Source organism: Scyliorhinus torazame, chromosome 4, assembly GCF_047496885.1.
Source record: "Scyliorhinus torazame isolate Kashiwa2021f chromosome 4, sScyTor2.1, whole genome shotgun sequence".
NCBI classification, from domain to species: Eukaryota; Metazoa; Chordata; class Chondrichthyes; order Carcharhiniformes; family Scyliorhinidae; genus Scyliorhinus; species Scyliorhinus torazame.
Genome location: NC_092710.1, coordinates 294267567 through 294287895, shown reverse-complemented (window position 1 = coordinate 294287895; position 20329 = coordinate 294267567). Strand labels below are relative to the sequence as shown.

General features: G+C 43.1%; 1 protein-coding gene across 5 annotated transcripts in view; it reads left to right on the top strand.

Moving 5' to 3' along the window:
* pdss2 (prenyl (decaprenyl) diphosphate synthase, subunit 2) overlaps positions 1-20329 on the top strand; it is a 336320-nt gene that overhangs the window by 234533 nt on the left and 81458 nt on the right. For all 5 annotated transcript variants that reach the window (XM_072499936.1, XM_072499935.1, XM_072499939.1 and 2 more), the window contains exons 5-6: positions 1976-2050; positions 13357-13527. In XM_072499936.1, coding sequence (XP_072356037.1) covers positions 1976-2050; positions 13357-13527 — 246 coding nt within the window. The remainder of the gene's footprint in view (positions 1-1975; positions 2051-13356; positions 13528-20329) is intronic.

The window sequence follows — 20329 nt, the reverse complement described above, 5'->3', positions numbered from 1 at the left end:
TTAGTGATCCTAAACTATTCCATTAAGTGCTCGGGAAATATTGCCAATACTAACGTTTGGGTTATGAACTTTGAAACATAACACTTGGATTCTTCATATTCTGCAATGTTTCAGGCAACGTTTGTTCAGAATTGTGTAATATAATTTCCTGAAATAATATCTGCAATAAAATGCATTATTGGACAGAGCCTTGCACTCTGGCAAAAGTCCCTTTACTTACTTGTGTATTAGTAGGAGTGAGAGATGTGAGTGTGTACTTTATTGTCTATAATATATAGGAATAATGTTAACCGAGTTCCTAATTATTCAATAATTCTGCTTCCATTTTTGCTAAGTCACTGAATTGCAAACCAAATAGTAACATCTGCATTTTTACTTTGTCCCTTGTTCTTTGGCTCAGAAAAAAATTGGCTCTCCTAATGCCGGTCAGAATCAGTGCTGAAAGAGAACAAAGTCTCTGCTTGCATTGTATGGTGTCTAGTGTTACAGCAAAGGCAGAAAATAGCTAGTTATCCACAGCTCAATGCATTGTTAGGAGTTCATGCTATCACTTTGACATTTAGAACAGGACTTGGTGTCTTCGTGAATTCCTCTTCGTATTACCAGTGGCTGTTGATCTGCACCCGGTCTCTAGGCACAGACCGTTTCACAAACCATAACATTTTTGTGAGTGATTGATTTGTATTATGTGTCTCAGCCATCAGAGGAATCTTGGGATGTAGCTTGTATGAACTGTAATACAATCCTTTGTTGGGAGTTTGGTTACAGTTCTTCATAGACTTGTTGGCGATACTCAATCCGTTCGGATTTGGGAATGGGGCTTATCTGATACTTTCCAAAAAAAACCTTCATTTTCTCTATTCCCATGTTAAATAACACAACACATCTGGTAACACTGTAGGAGCATTGTCCTTGGGTTACTGCAGCAGCTCATATTGCTACAATATTTCCTCAAGGATCTAGTTACTCAAAGGGCAACATGACTGATTAAGAACCATGTTTACTCTGGACTCCAAACTTAAACCTTCTGGATTCAAGGGAGAAAAATAGTATTTTAAAAATATATAGTAACAGTACAGAGTTGTTGAGAATGGCATTGGTTGACATGGAATTGTTACATAATTAATACTTCTGCTTTTGATTATAAGAATTTTTGTTTTGCACTGTACTTTAAAGCTTGTTTTACTGTACAGAGCATGTTGCTGGTAGATGAGATGTATCTTAATTTGTAGAAATATAGTGGAACCTTGTTTTATGTAATAAGTCAAGAGGGCTAAAGTTGCTTTGAAACTACTTGCATATACTGTGACATGAATGCCTACACTGACACTCACAAATGCAGGTACAAATTGTACTTTGTAAAGATCTCTTTTCCAATGAAAACTCAATAAAGTGCATCATATGGTGAAATTGCGATCAAAAGCAACATGTAAGTGACCTGATTAGTTCAGTATTCCAACCGAATCTGGATTGATGTGGCCAAAGTTGAACTCCTTAAAATCCATGATACTAACAAATGTGGTTAAGTCCAATTTATTTTGTCAGATTTGTATAATTCTCTGTATTTTCTTCAGCTAAATAGAATTGAAAGCTCATCGCATCACTCAAAACTTAATTAGATGACTTTGGTTAAGATCATAATTTGTTTTGTATGTTTTACTTTATCCCCACACACTCAGAAACAGTCGAGAATGGATAAAAATATCACATGAGTTTAGAATGTAATTTCGGTCTAACGTGCTCTTGTCAGGTTTTCATTGAGTAGAAATTGTTCATCTTTCCAACAACACGACTTGGGAGACTTGACGGCTGGTCTTTTGAATGGAAAGAAAGTAAGAAATGATTGGTGCTGGAAGTGCTGTTAATCCAGTAGAATCTGATTGCCATGTACAAATGGATGAGAGTGTATAGAATTTCAACTGGCGAGGGAGGCTGTCCTCACAAGCCTGAATGACGTCTTTATTTCTTTCTGCAGGTTGTGGAGCTTGTATCAAGTGCAATTGGAGATTTGGTTCAAGGCGTGTATTACGAAAATACTCGAACTGATGAGGTAATATAATCACTTTATTGTATTTCCTCTGTAAAACCATGAACTATTTGAGGAACGTTATGTGTATATATATGTAGGGTGTTAAAAATAAATGTTCACATTCCACATGATCAAAGAGTGACAGGACAGTTAAACAATAAAGGGAAATATATTAATTTCTTCTATTTCTGAGAGGTCAACCACTTTTGATCAAATGCAGTTCAAAATCAGTTAACAGCAATTTTAATAGATTTAGCAATATCACAACTTTGGGGGAGAAACACTGAGAAAGGTGGAAATCTGAAGTTAAAAAGAGATAATACTGGAAGTATTCTTTTGACACTTAGTTCAACAGACAGTGCAACAATTATGATGAGAGTGCAGTGAGAAGTCTTACAATACCAGGTTAAAGTCCAACAGGTTTGTTTTGAAACACTAGCTCGGAGCGCTGCTCCTTCCTCATTCACCTTGTGATTCGAAACAAACCTGTTGGACTTTAACCTGGTGTTGTAAGACTTCTTACTATGCTCACCCCAGTCCAACAGTGGCATTTCCACATTATGATGCCTAACTAACTTAGTGGAATTATTTGAGGAAATTAACAGTGCGGTAGATAACGGGGAGCCAATGGATGTGGTATATCTGGATTTCCAGAAAGCCTTTGACAAGGTGCCACACAAAAGGTTGCTGCATAAGATAAAGATGCATGGCATTAAGGGGAAAGTAGTAGCATGGATAGAGGATTGGTTAATTAATAGAAAGCAAAGAGTGGGGATTAATGGGTGTTTCTCTGGTTGGCAGTCAGTAGCTAGTGGTGTCCCTCAGGGATCAGTGTTGGGCCCACAACTGTTCACAATTTACATAGATGATTTGGAATTGGGGACCAAGGGCAATGTGTCCAAGTTTGCAGACGACACTAAGATAAGTGGTAAAGCAAAAAGTGCAGAGGATACTGGAAGTCTGCAGAGGGATTTGGATAGGCTAAGTGAATGGGCTAGGGTCTGGCAGATGGAATACAATGTTGACAAATGTGAGGTTATCCATTTTGGTAGGAATAACAGCAAAAGGGATTATTATTTAAATGATAAAATATTAAAACATGCTGCTGTGCAGCGAGACCTGGGTGTGCTAGTGCATGAGTCGCAAAAGGTTGGTTTACAGGTGCAACAGGTGATTAAGAAGGCAAATGGAATTTTGTCCTTCATTGCTAAAGGGATGGAGTTTAAGACTAGGGAGGTTATGCTGCAATTGTAGACGGTGTTAGTGATGCAACACCTGGAGTATTGTGTTCAGTTTTGGTCTCCTTACTTGAGAAAGGACGCACTGGCACTGGAGGGTGTGCAGAGGAGATTCACTAGGTTAATCCCAGAACTGAAGGGGTTGGATTACGAGGAGAGGTTGAGTAGACTGGGACTGTATTCTTTGGAATTTAGAAGGATGAGGGGGGATCTTATAGAAACATATAAGATTATGAAGGGAATAGACAGGATAGATGCGGGCAGGTTGTTTCCACTGGCGGGTGAAAGCAGAACTAGGGGGCATAGCCTCAAAATAAGGGGAAGTAGATTTAGGACTGAGTTTAGGCGAATCGTCTTCACCCAAAGGGTTGTGAATCTATGGAATTCCTTGCCCAGTGAAGCAGTAGAGGCTCCTTCATTAAATGTTTTTAAGATAAAGATAGATAGTTTTTTGAGGAATAAAGGGATTAAGGGTTATGGTGTTCGGGCCGGAAAGTGGAGCTGAGTCCACAAAAGATCAGCCATGATCTCATTGAACGGTGGAGCAGGCTCGAGGGGCCAGATGGCCTACTCCTGCTCCTAGTTCTTATGATGAGGGTGTAAGAGATAGATTAGAACACTGTATTTTTGATCTTTAGGACCTGGATTCCAATCCAAACTGGATTGATGGGGGGAAAAGCCATAACACTGATTAAAAGCCCACTGCTGAGAGTGAAAATTAAAGTAGAGAATGTTTTTCTGAATTTTGACTTAACACTTGACCTAATACTTTTACTCTCTGGTTCTGGTCTGTCTGACCTTGGGGAGCCTATTGCTGTCAAAGGTAGATGATTCTCGCTGATAACTGATATTACTTCTGGAGCTTTAGTCAGCACAACCACCCTCATTGTATCGTGTAACTGGCAAGATGGTAGAAGTTAAACTGGGTGGACCTTGATGTTTTTTCTCATCTAGCGATTCCTAAGTTTCTATGTATAAAGAGTTGGTCAATTGGAAAGATGAAGTGCGCAAGAACATCATCAATGCATGTAAAAACAATGTATTGTGACTCAAGAAATTCTGCCCATGGCCTTCCAGTGTTGCCTCCAAAGTATTCAATTCTGTCCTTGAAAAATACCAAAGCCTCAAGAGAACCATACCATACTGATATGAAATCACCACCCTTAACAGCCCTCTTATTGATGTTATGATCCTTGCAGAGACTGATGACGTTTAGGGGAGAAAAAAATCCCGAACCTGCGATCGAACCAGAGACCATGGCACTGTGAAGCTACAGTACTAACCACTGTGCTACTGTGCTGCCCCATGCTAGGTTCACAACAGCCTTGATGACAGAGAATTCCCAGAGACACCTGTCTCTGACCCCTTTATATGGTCTGGTTGGCCCTGGCAAAATTGAAAAAGCAGGCGTGGTCTTGCCCAATCCATAAACCATGCTGCCCATTCTCCAGCTTTCTGTCCTATTTAACTGTATTAAACACACAGTAAACTGTTCCTGCTGTGCTCTGACTCTTCTCTCCACATCTTCACCAGGATCTGTTCTGATCCAATTCAACATTCAATTAGCTGTCGACTTACCCTTTTGTTCAATTCCATAGAAACTTAGATCACAAGCCCACTTCCCAGAAATTTAAGAACACATTGCTAGAATTATTTTAGTTTCACTTTGGGCTTAAAGGGACCTTCCCAAAAGAAAACACAAACTTTTCCCAAAGCAGAAAGGCCATCACAATGGGAAGATTGGTTTATGCCAAATTAAGTTCAGTCGAATGCTGTGGCCCAGCTGCCGATATAATTGGGATCAGATTGACCAAACCCATCTAATATTAGCCATTTGCCAGAGAAGGTTTTCATCCCATTAGTTTGGCCTGGATTCAACACCAGGTCAGAGATGGAATTAAATAACTTGCTTATCCAGTGTTCACCCTTCAGTTTCTATTTCACATCTTTGTTCCAATTGGTATTTGAATTATAATCCACAGATGATTCCAATAAAAGTTAAATAACTTAGAGAAAAGCAAAAATGAATGATTGCACAGTATACAAGTTCGTCAGGAAGTGGATCTTGCAGCTTTGTGTATGAAAGTTTGCATTTCTTCAATTTAGTTCAACCCCATTGTTGTTAGTGGGGGATTCAGTGTGAATGTCAAGGGGCAATGGTTAGATCCTCTCTTGTTGGAGATGGTAATTGCCTGGCACTTGTGTGGTGCAAATGTTACGAGCCGCTTGTCAGCCCAAGCCTGGATATTGTCCGCGTCTTGCTATGCTTGAACATGGACTACCTCAGTATTGGAGGAGTCATGAATGGTGCTGAACATTGCGCAGTAATCAATGAACATCCCCACTTCTGACTTTATGAAGTAGGGAAGATCATGGATGAAGCAGCAGAAGATGGATGGTCCAAGGACACTACCCTGAGGAACTCCAGTACTGTCCTGGAGCTGAGATAATTGACCTCCAATCATCACAGCCATATTCCTTTGTGCCAGGTATTACTTGAACCTGCGGTAGATTTTCCCCCTGATTCCCATTGACTCCAGTTTTGCTCCTTGATTCCATGTTCGATTAAATGCTGCCTTGATGTCAAGGGCAGCCACTCTCACCTCACTTCTGGCAGTCAGCTCTTTTTTCCAGGTTTGGGTCAGTCTACACAGTGGAAGACACAAATAACATGCGAGTGACTGATGGAAATAAAGATATGATAGGTGAGGACCTTGAGATGATTGTAATCACGAAGGAGGCAGTATTGGGCAAGCTAATGGGGCTAAAGGTAGACAAGTCTCCTGGCCCTGATGGGATGCATCCCAGAGTGTTAAAAGAGATGGCTAGGGAAATTGTAAACGCACTAGTGATAATTTACCAAAATTCATTAGACTCTGGGGTGGTCCCAGAGGATTGGAAAGTAGCAAACGTGACACCACTGTTTAAAAAAGGAGGTCGTCAGAAAGCGGGTAGGCAGGTAAGCTTAACTTCGGTTGTAGGGAAAATGCTGGAATCTATCATTAAGGAGGAAATAGCGGGGCACCTAGAAGGAAATTGTCCCATTGGGCACACGCAGCATGGGTTCATAAAGGGTAGGTCGTGTCTGACTAATTTGGTAGAATTTCTTGAGGACGTTACCAGTGCAGTAGATAACGGGGAGCCAATGGATGTGGTATATCTGGATTTCCAGAAAGCTTTTGACAAGGTGCCACACAAAAGGTTGCTGCATAAACTAAAGATGCATGGCATTGAGGGTAAAGTGGTAGCATGGGGAGAGGATTGGTTAACTAACAGAAAGCAGAGAGTGGGGCTAAATGGGTGTTTCTCTGGTTGGCAACCTGTAACTAGTGGGGTCCCTCAAGCATCAGTGTTGGGCCCGCAGTTGTCCACAATTTACATAGATGATTTGGAGTTGGGGACCAAGTGCAATGTGGCAAAGTTTGCAGACGACACTAAGATGAGTGGTAAAGCAAAAAGTGCAGAGGATACCGGAAGTCTGCAGAAGGATTTGGATAGGTTAGGTGAATGGGCTAGGGTCTGGCAGATGGAATTCAATGTTGCCAAGTATGAGGCTATCCATTTTGGGAGGAATAACAGCAGAACGGATTATTATTTAAACGGTAAGATGTTAAAACATGCTGCTGTGCAGAGGGACCTGGGTGTGCTGGTGCACGAGTCGCAAAAAGTTGGTGTGCAGGCGCAACAGGTGATTAAGAAGGCTAATTGAGTTTTGTCTTTCATTGCTAGAGGGATGGAGTTCAAGACTAGTGAGGTTATGCTGCAATTGTATAAGGTGTTGGTGAGGCCACATCTGGAGTATTGTGTTCAGTTTTGGTCTCCTTACCTGAGAAAGGACGTACTGGCACTGGAGGGAGTGCAGAGGAGATTCACTAGGTTGATCCCAGAGTTGAGGGGATTAGATTATGATGAGAGGTTGAGTAGACTGGGACTGTACTCATTGGAGTTTAGAAGGATGCGGGGGGGATCTTATTGAAACATATAAAATTATGAAGGGAATAGATAGGATAGATGCGGGCAGGTTGTTTCCACTGGTCGGGGAAAGCAGAACTAGGGGGCATAGCCTCAAAATAAGGGGAGGTAGATTTAGGACGGAGTGTAGGAGGAACTTCTTCACCCAAAGGGTTGTGAATCTCTGGAATTCCTTGCCCAGTGAAACAGTTGAGGCTCCTTCTTTAAATGTTTTTAAGAAAAAGATAGATGCCTTTCTAAAGGATAAAGGGATTCGGGGATATGGTGTAGGGGCCGGAGAGTGGAGCTGAGTCCACAAAGATCAGCCATGATCTCATTGAATGGCGGAGCAGGCTCGAGGGGCCAGATGGCCTACTCCTGCTCCTAGTTCTTATGTTCTTATGAACCAAGCCTGTTAGGAGGTCAGGAGCTGAGTGACCCTGGCAGAACCCAAACTGAACGTCAATGAGCACATCATTGCTGAGTAAGTGCTCCTTGATAGTGCTGTTGGTTACCCCTACCCTCACTTTACGATGATCAAGAAGAGACAGCTTGTTTAGATGCATGGCAAGTTCTGGAACACAAGTCTTTGGTACTATCACATCAGAATATCGTCAGCTCCCAAAGACTACAGTATCCAGTGCCTTCAGCCGTTTCTTGATATCACGTTGAGTGATTCAAATTAGATGAAGACTGGCACCTGTGAAACTGGGGGTCTCCAGAGGAGGTTGTCGCAAATGCTTCAGCCTTTCCTTTTGCACTGAGGTGCTGGGCCCCTGTGCCATTGAGGATGGGGATATTTGTGGAGACTCTTCCAGTGAATTGTTGAATTGTCCGACTCCATTCACGACTGCCGGTGGCAGAACTGCAGAATGCAGCTCTGATCCATTGGTTATGGAATTGCTGCTGATGCATGTAGCCACCTGGGTTGGCCACTTCCCCACTTAAAATGGAGATCTGCAAAGGCTACAGGGAAATTCAGCCAACACAGGCAAAAAACTAGCAAGTGCAAAAATCCTGTGTATTAGAACTTGCAAAAGCCCAGACAGCACTGAATCTCACAGCCATCTGCATACTAATGAGCGATCCCCAGGAACAATCAAAACATTTAAGGTGAATAAGGCCAAGCCAGACTCCTCGGCGCCAGCAGGAGCCAAGACAAAGGAAGGCCAACGGACACCTGGGGACCGCCCAGCGATCGGAGAACAACTCCAGTATTGGAGAAATCGATCCAAGTGATCGGAACATAGTCCAATCACTTGAAACCAGATACGGGGTCCGCCCCGATGGGGCGTGAACCCCCTGGGGACTATAAAGTAGAGTCCCCAAGTTCAAATCGTTCTTCTTGGCAGGGTCATTCAGCAGCGCGAAACAACCCTCGACAGTGAACTGCCTAGCTGCCGCAACAACCAAGTAAGTCTCCAGTCACACACGCGACGAGATAGGCGCTCCGAGCCACCAGTCCATACCAGCTTTTGAATCCTGCAGACTCAGAATCGAACGAAAGGCCATTTGTTCCCCTGACCTGGTGGGCCAGTTCCAAGCTACGTATAGGCCTTTTAGTGATAGAGATAGCCTAGCAAGTAGAGTTTTATGCATGAGTAGTGATTGACTGTGTATAATAAATGTGTTTTGATTTGAATCTTACTAATTGGTGTATCGAGTTATTGATCAGTACTTGAACTTGAACCTCGCGGCAGTATCATAAAGATACCTGGCGACTCTAGAGCAAAGTTTATAGAAACAGAGCAAATTAAGTAAAGATACAACGGGCAACATTTAAGAGCCAACCAAAAGTTAGCAACATGCAGTTTGGCACGCAGTTTGGTATGCCTCTTGTTGCCCTCCTGCACTCTTCAGGAGCACCCTTAATGTAATGAAAATGCCCCATGTTGTTTCACAGAACCACAATAAAGCAAACTATAACACTGATCAACATAAAGATGATCAAAAACTTTAATAATAATCTTTATTAGTGCTACAAGTAGGCTTACATTAACACTGCAATGAAGCTACTGTTAAAATCCCCTAGTCGCTACACTCCGGCGCCTGTTCGGGTACACAGGGAGAATTCAGAATGTCCAATTTACCTAACAACCACGTCTTTTGGGACTTGTGGGTGGAAACCGGAGCACCCGGAGGAAATCGGAGCACACTGAGGAAATCCACGAGGGCTGTGAGGGTGGAGGAGCTTATGGAGAGAGGGAGGAATGAGGCCATGGAGGGAGTTGAAAGCAAGGATGACAATTTTAAAATCAAGGGGTTTCTTGGTCAGAAATCTAGGTTAGCAAGCACAGGAGTAATAGGAGAACAGGCAGCGGAGTTTCAAATAACCTCAAGTTACGAAGGATAGAATTTGGGAGACCAGCCAAGAGGTAATAAAGTTGTGAATGAGATTGACAACGTTGGGTGACGCTACAGAGGTGAACCTAGGCAGTCATAATGATGGCACAAATATGAGGTCAGAGCTCATCCCGGGTCAAATGTGACACAAAAGTTACGAATAAACTGGTTTTATCTCAAAGCATTGCCAAGGAGAGCAATGTAGTCACTAGCTAGGAAACGGAGTTTGGAGAAGGGGCTGAAAACAACGGCCTCTGTCTCCCCAACGTTTAATTGGATACAGCTACATATTATTTAGACTTTGGATGTACTAAGAATGGATGTACTAGTGACAGCACGGCGGCACAGTGGTAAGCATGCTGCCCCACAGCTCCAGGGACCCCGGCACCATTCTGGCTTTGGGTCACTGTCTGTGTGGCGTTTTCACATTCTCTCCATGTATTTGTGGGTTTCCTCCGGGTGCTCCGGTTTCCTCCCACAGTCCAAAGATGTGCAGGTTAGCTGGATTGGCCGTGATAAATTGCCCCTTAGTGTCCAAAAAAGATGCATAGGTTAGGTTAAGGGGTTATTGGGATAGGGCAGGAGTGAGCTTGGGTGGAGTGCTTTTCAGAGGGTGGGTGGAGTGCTTTTCAGAGGGTCGGTGCAGACTTGATGGGCTGAATGGCCTCCTTCTGCACTGTAGGGATTCTATGATAAGAAAGTTTAAAAAAAAAACGTTTTATATTGTTAACATGATTGCAGAGGCTAATGAAATGATTTGGGCCTTTTTACCTGAAAAGGGTTTGGAATTTAAGAGTGAAGGAGTACTATTTGTGTTGTACAGAGTCTCGGTCAGACCCCATTTGGACTATTGCGTACTCTCTTGGTCATCATACCTTAAGAACAGTACATTGACCATGGAAGGAATAGAGCGCAGATAAACTGGGATGAAACCGGAGGTTAAGTTAGGAAGTAAGTCCTTGAGTTTTGGAGGTTGTAAAGTCGTCTAATTGGGGGTTTTAAAGCAATTAAGGGATTTGATAGATTGGGCTTAAAAAATTGCTCCTCTGCTGGGGGAATCCAGGCCAAAAAGGCATCATCTTGAAATTGATATTAGGTCATTTAGGAGCTAAAATAGTGTGGAGGTAACCTGGTCCTCAATCACCCAGAAGTCTGAGGGTATGGGATGAACTGAAATATTCAAAACTAAGATTGATCATTTTTAGTTAGGTAAATGTGTCAAAACATACAGCAAAAGTGGGTAAACAGAGTTGAGATGCAGATCATTGAGTGGTGGAACAGACTTGAGGTGTTAAATACTCCTGCTCTTGTGTTTAAAGTGTCCTTCAGGGTCTCAATCTCGCGTGTGTCCAGCCATCTCATGGCTGTGGATCCATGGTTCTCACAATTGGGGCCATATTTATGAATAGAGTCTAACTTGTGATTTACACTGTTTAATCTATTTCATTTAATGTAGGCAGAACTGTAACTGTCCATTCTTTCCAGCATCTATTTCTGCTAACACATTTGGCCTGGGGAGACAAAGCTTTCAGCCCAGAACTGGTGAAAATTGAGAAACTCATTTGCATGTAAACTACAGGTAGTTCTATGCAGTCCAATTCTCTTGTTGTCGATAAATATGTAGTTAACATCTGGTTGCGGGAATGGAATTGTGTTAGGTCGAGAAAAGAAGAACCGATTACAGACTGCCAGGCAGCTTCAATGGAGATTTTATTTTAACTATTTTCATTTTACGCACACATGGCTGAAAATAAAGTCTATTATTTTAAAGTTGGCTCTCAAATGTCAATATTGAGATGCGTTTTTTAGACTTGAATCCCTGATGTGCGACGATGCTTAAATATTAAATAGACTGATTGTGGGGATGCTTGATTTAGGTCCTGAAGCCATCCCAGTGCACATTTTCCTTTTACATGGTGATGTGTTGAAAATTCTCCTCGCGCATGCTTCTGCCAGCAGAGTGTCAATTCACAACACATTCTACGCTCCCAGTTTTCCTTTCAGTGCCATACACTCTTGCAGCAGCAGCCTCTGGGCCAGTGCATACAGGGAGAAGAAAATGCCACAGAAATTGCAGTTGCTGTCATGGTGAAGTGATGCTTTTCTAACATAACCCAAACTCTAAACTCTATTTCTGTTGATGTATGTGGATCAAAGCTGCTCATTTTCACTCTTTACCCCTCACACACCAAAATGATGGAATTTTGATCTGGGTGAAATACATCTGGTAAAAGGGACTGTGTGCTAATTAGAGAGAGAGTCCCAAACTGACAACTAATTGCAATCATCTGTTTCTTGGGGAACCATACATTGTTTTTTTTTGTAGCGAGCACGTCATTGTCACAAAGAGCCTGCTAAGCTCAGGAGAGCAACATTATTGTGAGGTTGGGAATATGCTGCAGGGATCACTGCACTTTTACAGTCTGATGAGAAACTAGTTTCACATGATCTATCATTCCATTATGTAAGCAAAATATAGACCAATAACGCAATACCGTTTTAGGAAATTAATATCTCCTTAGCTTCCTTGCTAGTCAGGCCAATTAGGTTTCTATTTAGGATGTGAGATCTGCCACAGCATATAAGAACATCAGAACTAGGAGCAGGAGTAGGCCATCTGGCCCTTCGAGCCTCCTCCGCCATTCAATGAGATCATGGCTGATGTTTTGTGGACTCAGCTCCACTTTCCCACCCGAACACCTAATAACCCTTTACTCTCCAAAAAACTATGTATCTTTATCTTGAAAACATTTAATGAAGGAGCTTCAACTGCTTTACTGGGCAGGGAATTCCATAGATTCACAACCCTTTGGGTGAAGAAGGTCCTCCTAAACTCAGTCCTAAATCTACTCCCCCTTATTTTGAGGCTGTGCCCCCTAGTTCTGCTTTCATCCGCCAGTGGAAACAACCTCCCCGTATCTATCCTATCTATTCCCTTCATAATTTTATATGTTTTTATAAGATCCCCCGCATCCTTCTAAATTCCAACGAGTACAGTCCCAGTCTACTTAACCTCAGTCAAATAGTCAAACCCACTTCTGTTTTGAGAGATTTTCTGCATAAATAGAAATGCCACCCTTTAGACAATCACACAAAAGTAACTAAATTTTGTTTTTCCCAGTCACCTCGTCAAGATTATATTGTGGATAGCTATTAATTGCTCAATTTCCAGGGCTTTCATTTTTCTTCCTAAGCCCCAAGTAAATGAATCATCTGATGAGAGCTGGAGCAAACGGCGAGTGATTATCTCATAAACGAGAAATCGTTTCCTAAACATGATTGAGTCTGACACCAGAAACTAAAGTTTCTAAAATATGAATGCCGTGAGATGATATCTGCCACACTGGGCTTCTCTTTGCAATTGGAATGATTCAAAAATGGGGCCGTCTGTCAAAATCAATCACTTTTGTTTTGAAATCATAACTGAGTGTGATCATTTACGTAAAAGAATTCTTGCAGTCACATTTCTGCTTTCTCACTGGTAGAAGACACCATAGGTCATTAAGCCATGTATTGCTCCAGAATGTATAGGTGTATCTGGAGAGAGGGCAGCATGGTGGCGCATTGGTTAGCACTGCTGCCTCATGCCACTGAGAACCCGTGTTTGCGTGGGTCTCACCCCCACAACCCAAAGATGTGCAGGGTAAGTTGATTGGCCACACTAAATTGCGCCTTAAATTAGAAAAGAGAAATAATTGGGCACTTTCAATTTATTATTCAAAAAAAAGTTGTATCTGGAGAGGCATTTATTACTTATAATCCCAATGAAGTGGTAATTGATGTGTTTATTCTTAGGAGAAAGCGACGGATGACATCCTGATGACTAACTGGGAGGAGAGGATATTTCTATCTCATGGTGCTTTGCTGGCGAAGAGTTGTCAAGGTGCAATGCAACTGGCGAAACATGACCCACAGGTTCAAGAAATGGCATTTCAGTATGGGAAACACATGTCTTTGGCTCACAAAGTAAGCAGCTTTTCATAATGTAAGGAAAATAGATGAATCTTGCAATCGGGGATATTTAAGTAAGGATGGAAAATTGCCAGAGTAGAGATTTTGGGATACCACACACTCCAAATAGGTTAACCCAAATGCTTGCCTCGGTAATGGGAGTTTGCAGGTTTGAATGATCTTTTCAGTATTATGTTAGTGAATTTTAATAATAATGTCTTCAAGCTGAAACATAGCTGCATCATCAATCATCATCATGGATGTTGAAAATTTCCCTCATGTTCAGCAACTCTCCCCAACAGAAACTGAGACCGGCAGAGTAATTTGTATTTAAAACATTAGTTACAGGACCAGATTGACACTAAAACCACAATTGGACAAAGTCTCTTTCCAAGTGTATCTGTGACCACAGTTAATTATTATTTATGCTATTAACATTCCCACTCCACTCCGTCCACTTACCCTCAGGAATAAAATGGAAAATGATTGCGCTAATTCACTGTTAGTGCCATTCTGTGCAAAATTTATCATCTCATAAACAGAAACCAAAAGCAACCAGAAAGTGCCATACTGACCATATCTATTATTCTGGTTTTCATTGCTTGTCCACTAATTTAATAAATGTTCAGTTTAACTTGTAGAGCCTTTCTGATTATTGTAATTTATATTGGTGCTAGATCAACCTGAGGAAACTTGCTCTTGAGAAATATTGCTGCGGTCACATTTTCCCCATTCCCTTCTTTGGGAAAATAGCAAGGCTGGTGGAATTTGGTCTACAGGAACATAGAACATATAGAACATAGAACAATACAGCGCAGTACAGGCCCTTCGGCCCACGATGTTGCACCGAAACAAAAGCCATCCAACCTACACTATGCCATTATCATCCATATGTTTATCCAATAAACGTTTAAATGCCCTCAATGTTGGCGAGTTCACCACTGTAGCAGGTAGGGCATTCCACGGCCTCACTACTCTTTGCGTAAAGAACCTACCTCTGACCTCTGTCCTATATCTATTACCCCTCAGTTTAAAGTTATGTCCCCTCATGCCAGCCATATCCATCCGCGGGAGAAGGCTCTCACTGTCCACCCTATCCAACCCCCTGATCATTTTGTATGCCTCTATTAAGTCTCCTCTTAACCTTCTTCTCTCCAACGAAAACAACCTCAAGTCCATCAGCCTTTCCTCATAAGATTTTCCCTCCATACCAGGCAACATCCTGGTAAATCTCCTCTGCACCCGCTCCAAAGCCTCCACGTCCTTCCTATAATGCGGTGACCAGAACTGTACGCAATACTCCAAATGCGGCCGTACCAGAGTTCTGTACAGCTGCAACATGACCTCCCGACTCCGGAACTCAATCCCTCTACCAATAAAGGCCAACACTCCATAGGCCTTCTTCACAACCCTATCAACCTGGGTGGCAACTTTCAGGGATCTATGTACATGGACACCTAGATCCCTCTGCTCATCCACACTTTCAAGAACTTTACCATTAGCCAAATATTCCGCATTCCTGTTATTCCTTCCAAAGTGAATCACCTCACACTTCTCTACATTAAACTCCATTTGCCACCTCTCGGCCCAGCTCTGCAGCTTATCTATATCCCTCTGTAATCTGCTACATCCTTCCACACTATCGACAACACCACCGACTTTAGTATCGTCTGCAAATTTACTCACCCACCCTTCTGCGCCTTCCTCTAGGTCATTGATAAAAATGACAAACAGCAACGGCCCCAGAACAGATCCTTATGGTACTCCACTTGTGACTGTACTCCATTCTGAACATTTCCCATCAACCACCACCCTCTGTCTTCTTTCAGCTAGCCAATTTCTGATCCACATCTCTAAATCACCCTCAATCCCCAGCCTCCGTATTTTTTACAATAGCCTACCGTGGGGAACCTTATCAAACGCTTTGCTGAAATCCATATACACCACATCAACTGCTCTACCCTCGTCTACCTGTTCAGTCACCTTCTCAAAGAACTCAATAAGGTTTGTGAGGCATGACCTACCCTTCACAAAGCCATGCTGACTATCCCTGATCATATTATTCCTATCTAGATGATTATAAATCTTGTCTCTTATAATCCCCTCCAAGACTTTACCCACTACAGACGTGAGGCTCACCGGCCTATAGTTGCCGGGGTTGTCTCTGCTCCCCTTTTTGAACAAAGGGACCACATTTGCTGTCCTCCAGTCCTCTGGCACTATTCCTGTAGCCAATGATGACATAAAAATCAAAGCCAAAGGTCCAGCAATCTCTTCCCTGGCCTCCCATAGAATCCTAGGATAAATCCCATCAGGTCCCGGGGACTTATCTATTTTCAGTCTGTCCAGAATTGCCAACACCTCTTCCCTACGTACCTCAATGCCATCTATTCTATTAGCCTGGGGCTCAGCATTCTCCTCCACAACATTATCTTTTTCCTGAGTGAATACTGACGAAAAAATATTCATTTAGTATCTCGCCTATCTCTTCAGACTCCACACACAATTTCCCATCCCTGTCCTTGACTGGTCCTACTCTTTCCCTAGTCATTCGCTTATTCCTGACATACCTATAGAAAGCTTTTGGGTTTTCCTTGATCCTTCCTGCCAAATACTTCTCATGTCCCCTCCTTGCTCGTCTTAGCTCTCTCTTTAGATCCTTCCTCGCTACCTTGTAACTATCCATCGCCCCAACCGAAACTTCACACTTCATCTTCACATAGGCCTCCTTCTTCCTCTTAACAAGAGATTCCACTTCCTTGGTAAACCACGGTTCCCTCGCTCGACGCCTTCCTCCCTGTCTGACCGGTACATACTTATCAAGAACACGCAGTAGCTGATCCTTGAACAAGCCCCACTTATCCAGTGTGCCCAACACTTGCAGCCTACTTCTCCACCTTATCCCCCCCAAGTCACGTCTAATGGCATCATAATTGCCCTTCCCCCAGCTATAACTCTTGCCCTGCGGTGTATACTTATCCCTTTCCATCATTAACGTAAACGTCACCGAATTGTGGTCACTGTCCCCAAAGTGCTCTCCTACCTCCAAATCCAACACCTGGCCTGGTTCATTACCCAAAACCAAATCCAACGTGGCCTCGCCTCTTGTTGGCCTGTCAACATATTGTTTCAGGAAACCCTCCTGCACACACTGTACAAAAAACGACCCATCTATTGTACTCGAACTATATCTTTTCCAGTCAATATTTGGAAAGTTAAAATCTCCCATAATAACTACCCTGTTACTTTCGCTCATATCCAGAATCATCTTCGCCATCCTTTCCTCTACATCCCTAGAACTATTAGGAGGCCTATAAAAAACTCCCAACAGGGTGACCTCTCCTTTCCTGTTTCTAACTTCAGCCCATACTACCTCGGCAGAAGAGTCCCCATCTAGCATCCTCTCCGCCACCGTAATACTGCTCTTGACTAGCAGCGCCACACCTCCCCCTCTTTTGCCTCCTTCTCTGAGCTTACTAAAACACCTAAACCCCGGAACCTGCAACATCCATTCCTGTCCCTGCTCTATCCATGTCTCCGAAATGGCCACAACATCGAAGTCCCAGGTACCAACCCACGCTGCCAGTTCCCCTACCTTGTTTCGTATACTCCTGGCATTGAAGTAGACACACTTCAAACCACCTACCTGAACACTGGCCCCCTCCTGCGATGTCAAATCTGTGCTCCTGACCTCTATACTCTCATTCTCCCTTACCCTAAAACTACAATCCAGGTTCCCATGCCCCTGCTGCATTAGTTTAAACCCCCCCAAAGAGCACTAACAAATCTCCCCCCCAGGATATTTGTGCCCCTCAGGTTCAGTTGTAGACCATCCTGTCTGTAGAGGTCCCACCTTCCCCAGAAAGAGCCCCAGTTATCCAAAAATCTGAATCCCTCCCGCCTGCACCATCCCTGTAGCCACGTGTTTAAATGCTCTCTCTCCTTATTCCTCATCTCACTATCACGTGGCACGGGCAACAACCCAGAGATAACAACTCTGTTTGTTCTAGTTCTGAGCTTCCATCCTAGCTCCCTGAAAGCCTGCCTGACATCCTTGTCCCCTTTCCTACCTATGTCGTTGGTGCCAATGTGGACCACGACTTGGGGCTGCCCCCCCTCCCCCCTAAGGACCCGGAAAACACGATCCGAGACATCACGTACCCTTGCACCTGGGAGGCAACATACCAAACGTGAGTCTCTCACGCTCCCACAAAATCTCCTATCTGTGCCCCTGACTATAGAGTCCCCAATTACTAATGCTCTGCTCCTCTCCCCCCTTCCCTTCTGAGCAACAGGGACAGACTCCGTGCCAGAGGCCCGTACCCCATGGCTTACCCCTGGTAAGTCGTCCCCCCCACAAGTATCCAAAGCGGTATACTTGTTTCTCAGGGGTTACGACTGCAGGGGATCCCTGCACTGACTGTTTTTTCCCAGTCCCTCTTACAGTTACCCACCTATCTCCAATCTTTGGTGTAACTAATTCCCTGAAGCTGCTATCTATGACCCCTTCTGCCTCCCGAATGATCCGAAGTTCTTCCAACTCCAGCTCCAGTTCCCTAACTCGGTCTTGGAGGAGCTGGAGACGGCAGCACTTCCTGCAGGTAAAATCAGCAGGGACACTAACTGCATCCCTCACCTCAAACATCCTGCAGGAGGAACATTGCACTCCCTTCCCTGCCATTCCTCCAACTTTCTACCAAGATCTGGCTAAAAAATAATAATAATATAATAAAATATGGTACTTACCTCAGACCAATGGGTTTTATTATTAGGTTAGAGGAGGAGGGCGGGTGGGAGACACTACACGTGTAGTGTCTCGGGTTTCCTCTCCACCAGAATTTATTGGGGAGGGTCTTCCCAGACGTCCGCGGGTCGACTTCCTGTTCCCGCCTAAAAAACTAATTTAAAATTAAAAAAAAATAAAAAATTCTCAGCTCCTGCTGAAATTGACTAACCAGCCAGCTGTTCTCACGCCGCCGAAATCGACAGGCCTGCCCCTGCAAAGATAAGTGCTTTTAAAGGTTGACTTACCTCCCAGCAACCTCCTTCCGCAATGCTCCCGCTGAAACTGACTCACCACTCACCAGCTGTTCTCCCGCCGAAATCGACTGGCCTGCCCCTGCAAAGACAAGTGCTTTTAAAGGTTGACTTACCTCCCAGCAACCTCCTTCCGCAATGCTCCCGCTGAAACTGACTCACCACTCACCAGCTGTTCTCCCGCCGAAATCGACTGAATTTACAGACAAATTCTGTTCTGTGATTTAGATTTGGGTCTCAGCTGAGAACCCGTAATGGTAACAAATGAGATTAACCTAAAACAAAAACTCATCAAAGCATTGTGACGATTGAGATCAAAAATTTGGTTTCTTGCTTAATGTTTGAGGGTAGATTTCACCATATTGTTTTTAAGTATTGCCTCAAGTGACAGATTTTGAGTTGGTTCAGTGTTGGATTTGTTTAATCATTCTGTTGCTCCATCTCAAATGCAGTGTAGTTTTGCTATCGTTTAAGATGGCTGACTTACCAATTGCTTTTTGTGTCAGTGTGATACTATAAGCAGCCTTTGAAAGAATTGTGGCAAATTTAATGAGTGGCCAGACAATCTCTCCAACTACTTGAAGTTACTTCTGTGATGATATGCATAAGGCAAGTTTGTACATAATGTTATGCACAACCTCCAATCAGTGTAAATTCATCACGTGACCCTGTGGTCTGGGAGTTGGGAGCAGGTCCTGTGGAGGATAGACGCATTTTGCAGTAGTTCCATAATAGCTAATTAGTGTTGGTAGTTTATTATTTTATTTATCCAAGTTGTCTTATCACGCAGTAGGCAGCATGGTGGCACAGTGGTTAGCGCTGCTGCCTCACGGCGCGGAGTTCCCATGTTCAATCCCGGCTCTGGGTCATTGTCCGTGTGGAGTTTGCACATTCTCCCTGTGTTTGCGTGGGTTTCGCCTCCACAACCCAAAGATGTGCAGGGTAGGTGGATTGGCCACACTAAATTGCCCCTTAATTGAAAAAAAAATGAATTGGGTACTCTAAATTTAAAAAAAAAAAATCTTATCACGCAGTTCTCTGCAATAAATTATTTAAACTAAATGTTATGTAGTTCATCATTCACTTTGTCCAGTCTACAAAACATGACAACTTCTTTAATGTATTCCTTATCCAAATGAAGTACTGGCTAAACTTTTAGTGAATACAGATAATTATGATTCTTTTCAATGAGGTCTGTGCTTGCACATGCCTCTCTGTCATACAGAGCCAAGTTAATCACTCACTCCATCAAATTGTTACCAAGGTAAGTTCTTCCACCACACAGATTACATTCATATGAAATAATTCTACCTCTTTGTTGGATTTGTTGATTTTCTTATTATTCAGGCCTACAGTTTACCATGGGTTAAACAAGAATGTTGAGCTTGGAATAAGAGTCACTCTCTCCTTTAAGGATATGTATATTGCATGGTTACGGCTATTCTCGTGGCCATGTTACTTGGTCTTGTACTTTGTGTTTACATAATATCTCTATGTATTTATACAAATCTACCCTGGAGAGAGAGCACCACATCTATTCTGTTCTATTCCACCCATTAGTGGTAATGGTTTATTCACTGTTTATATTAAATTATTGTTTATCTCCCCCAAAAAGTATTTTCCAAGTTTTAGGCTTTCTGTTTATATGGAGCAGCAGCTGTCAAGATAATGCATTTGTTAAGACAGGACCTTTGGAGACTTCCGGGTGCGGCGATGACCAGCTAAGTCGCACGTTTCGGCAGCTCCCGGTGGAACGGACTTTTGGGCTCTTAATAAGAGC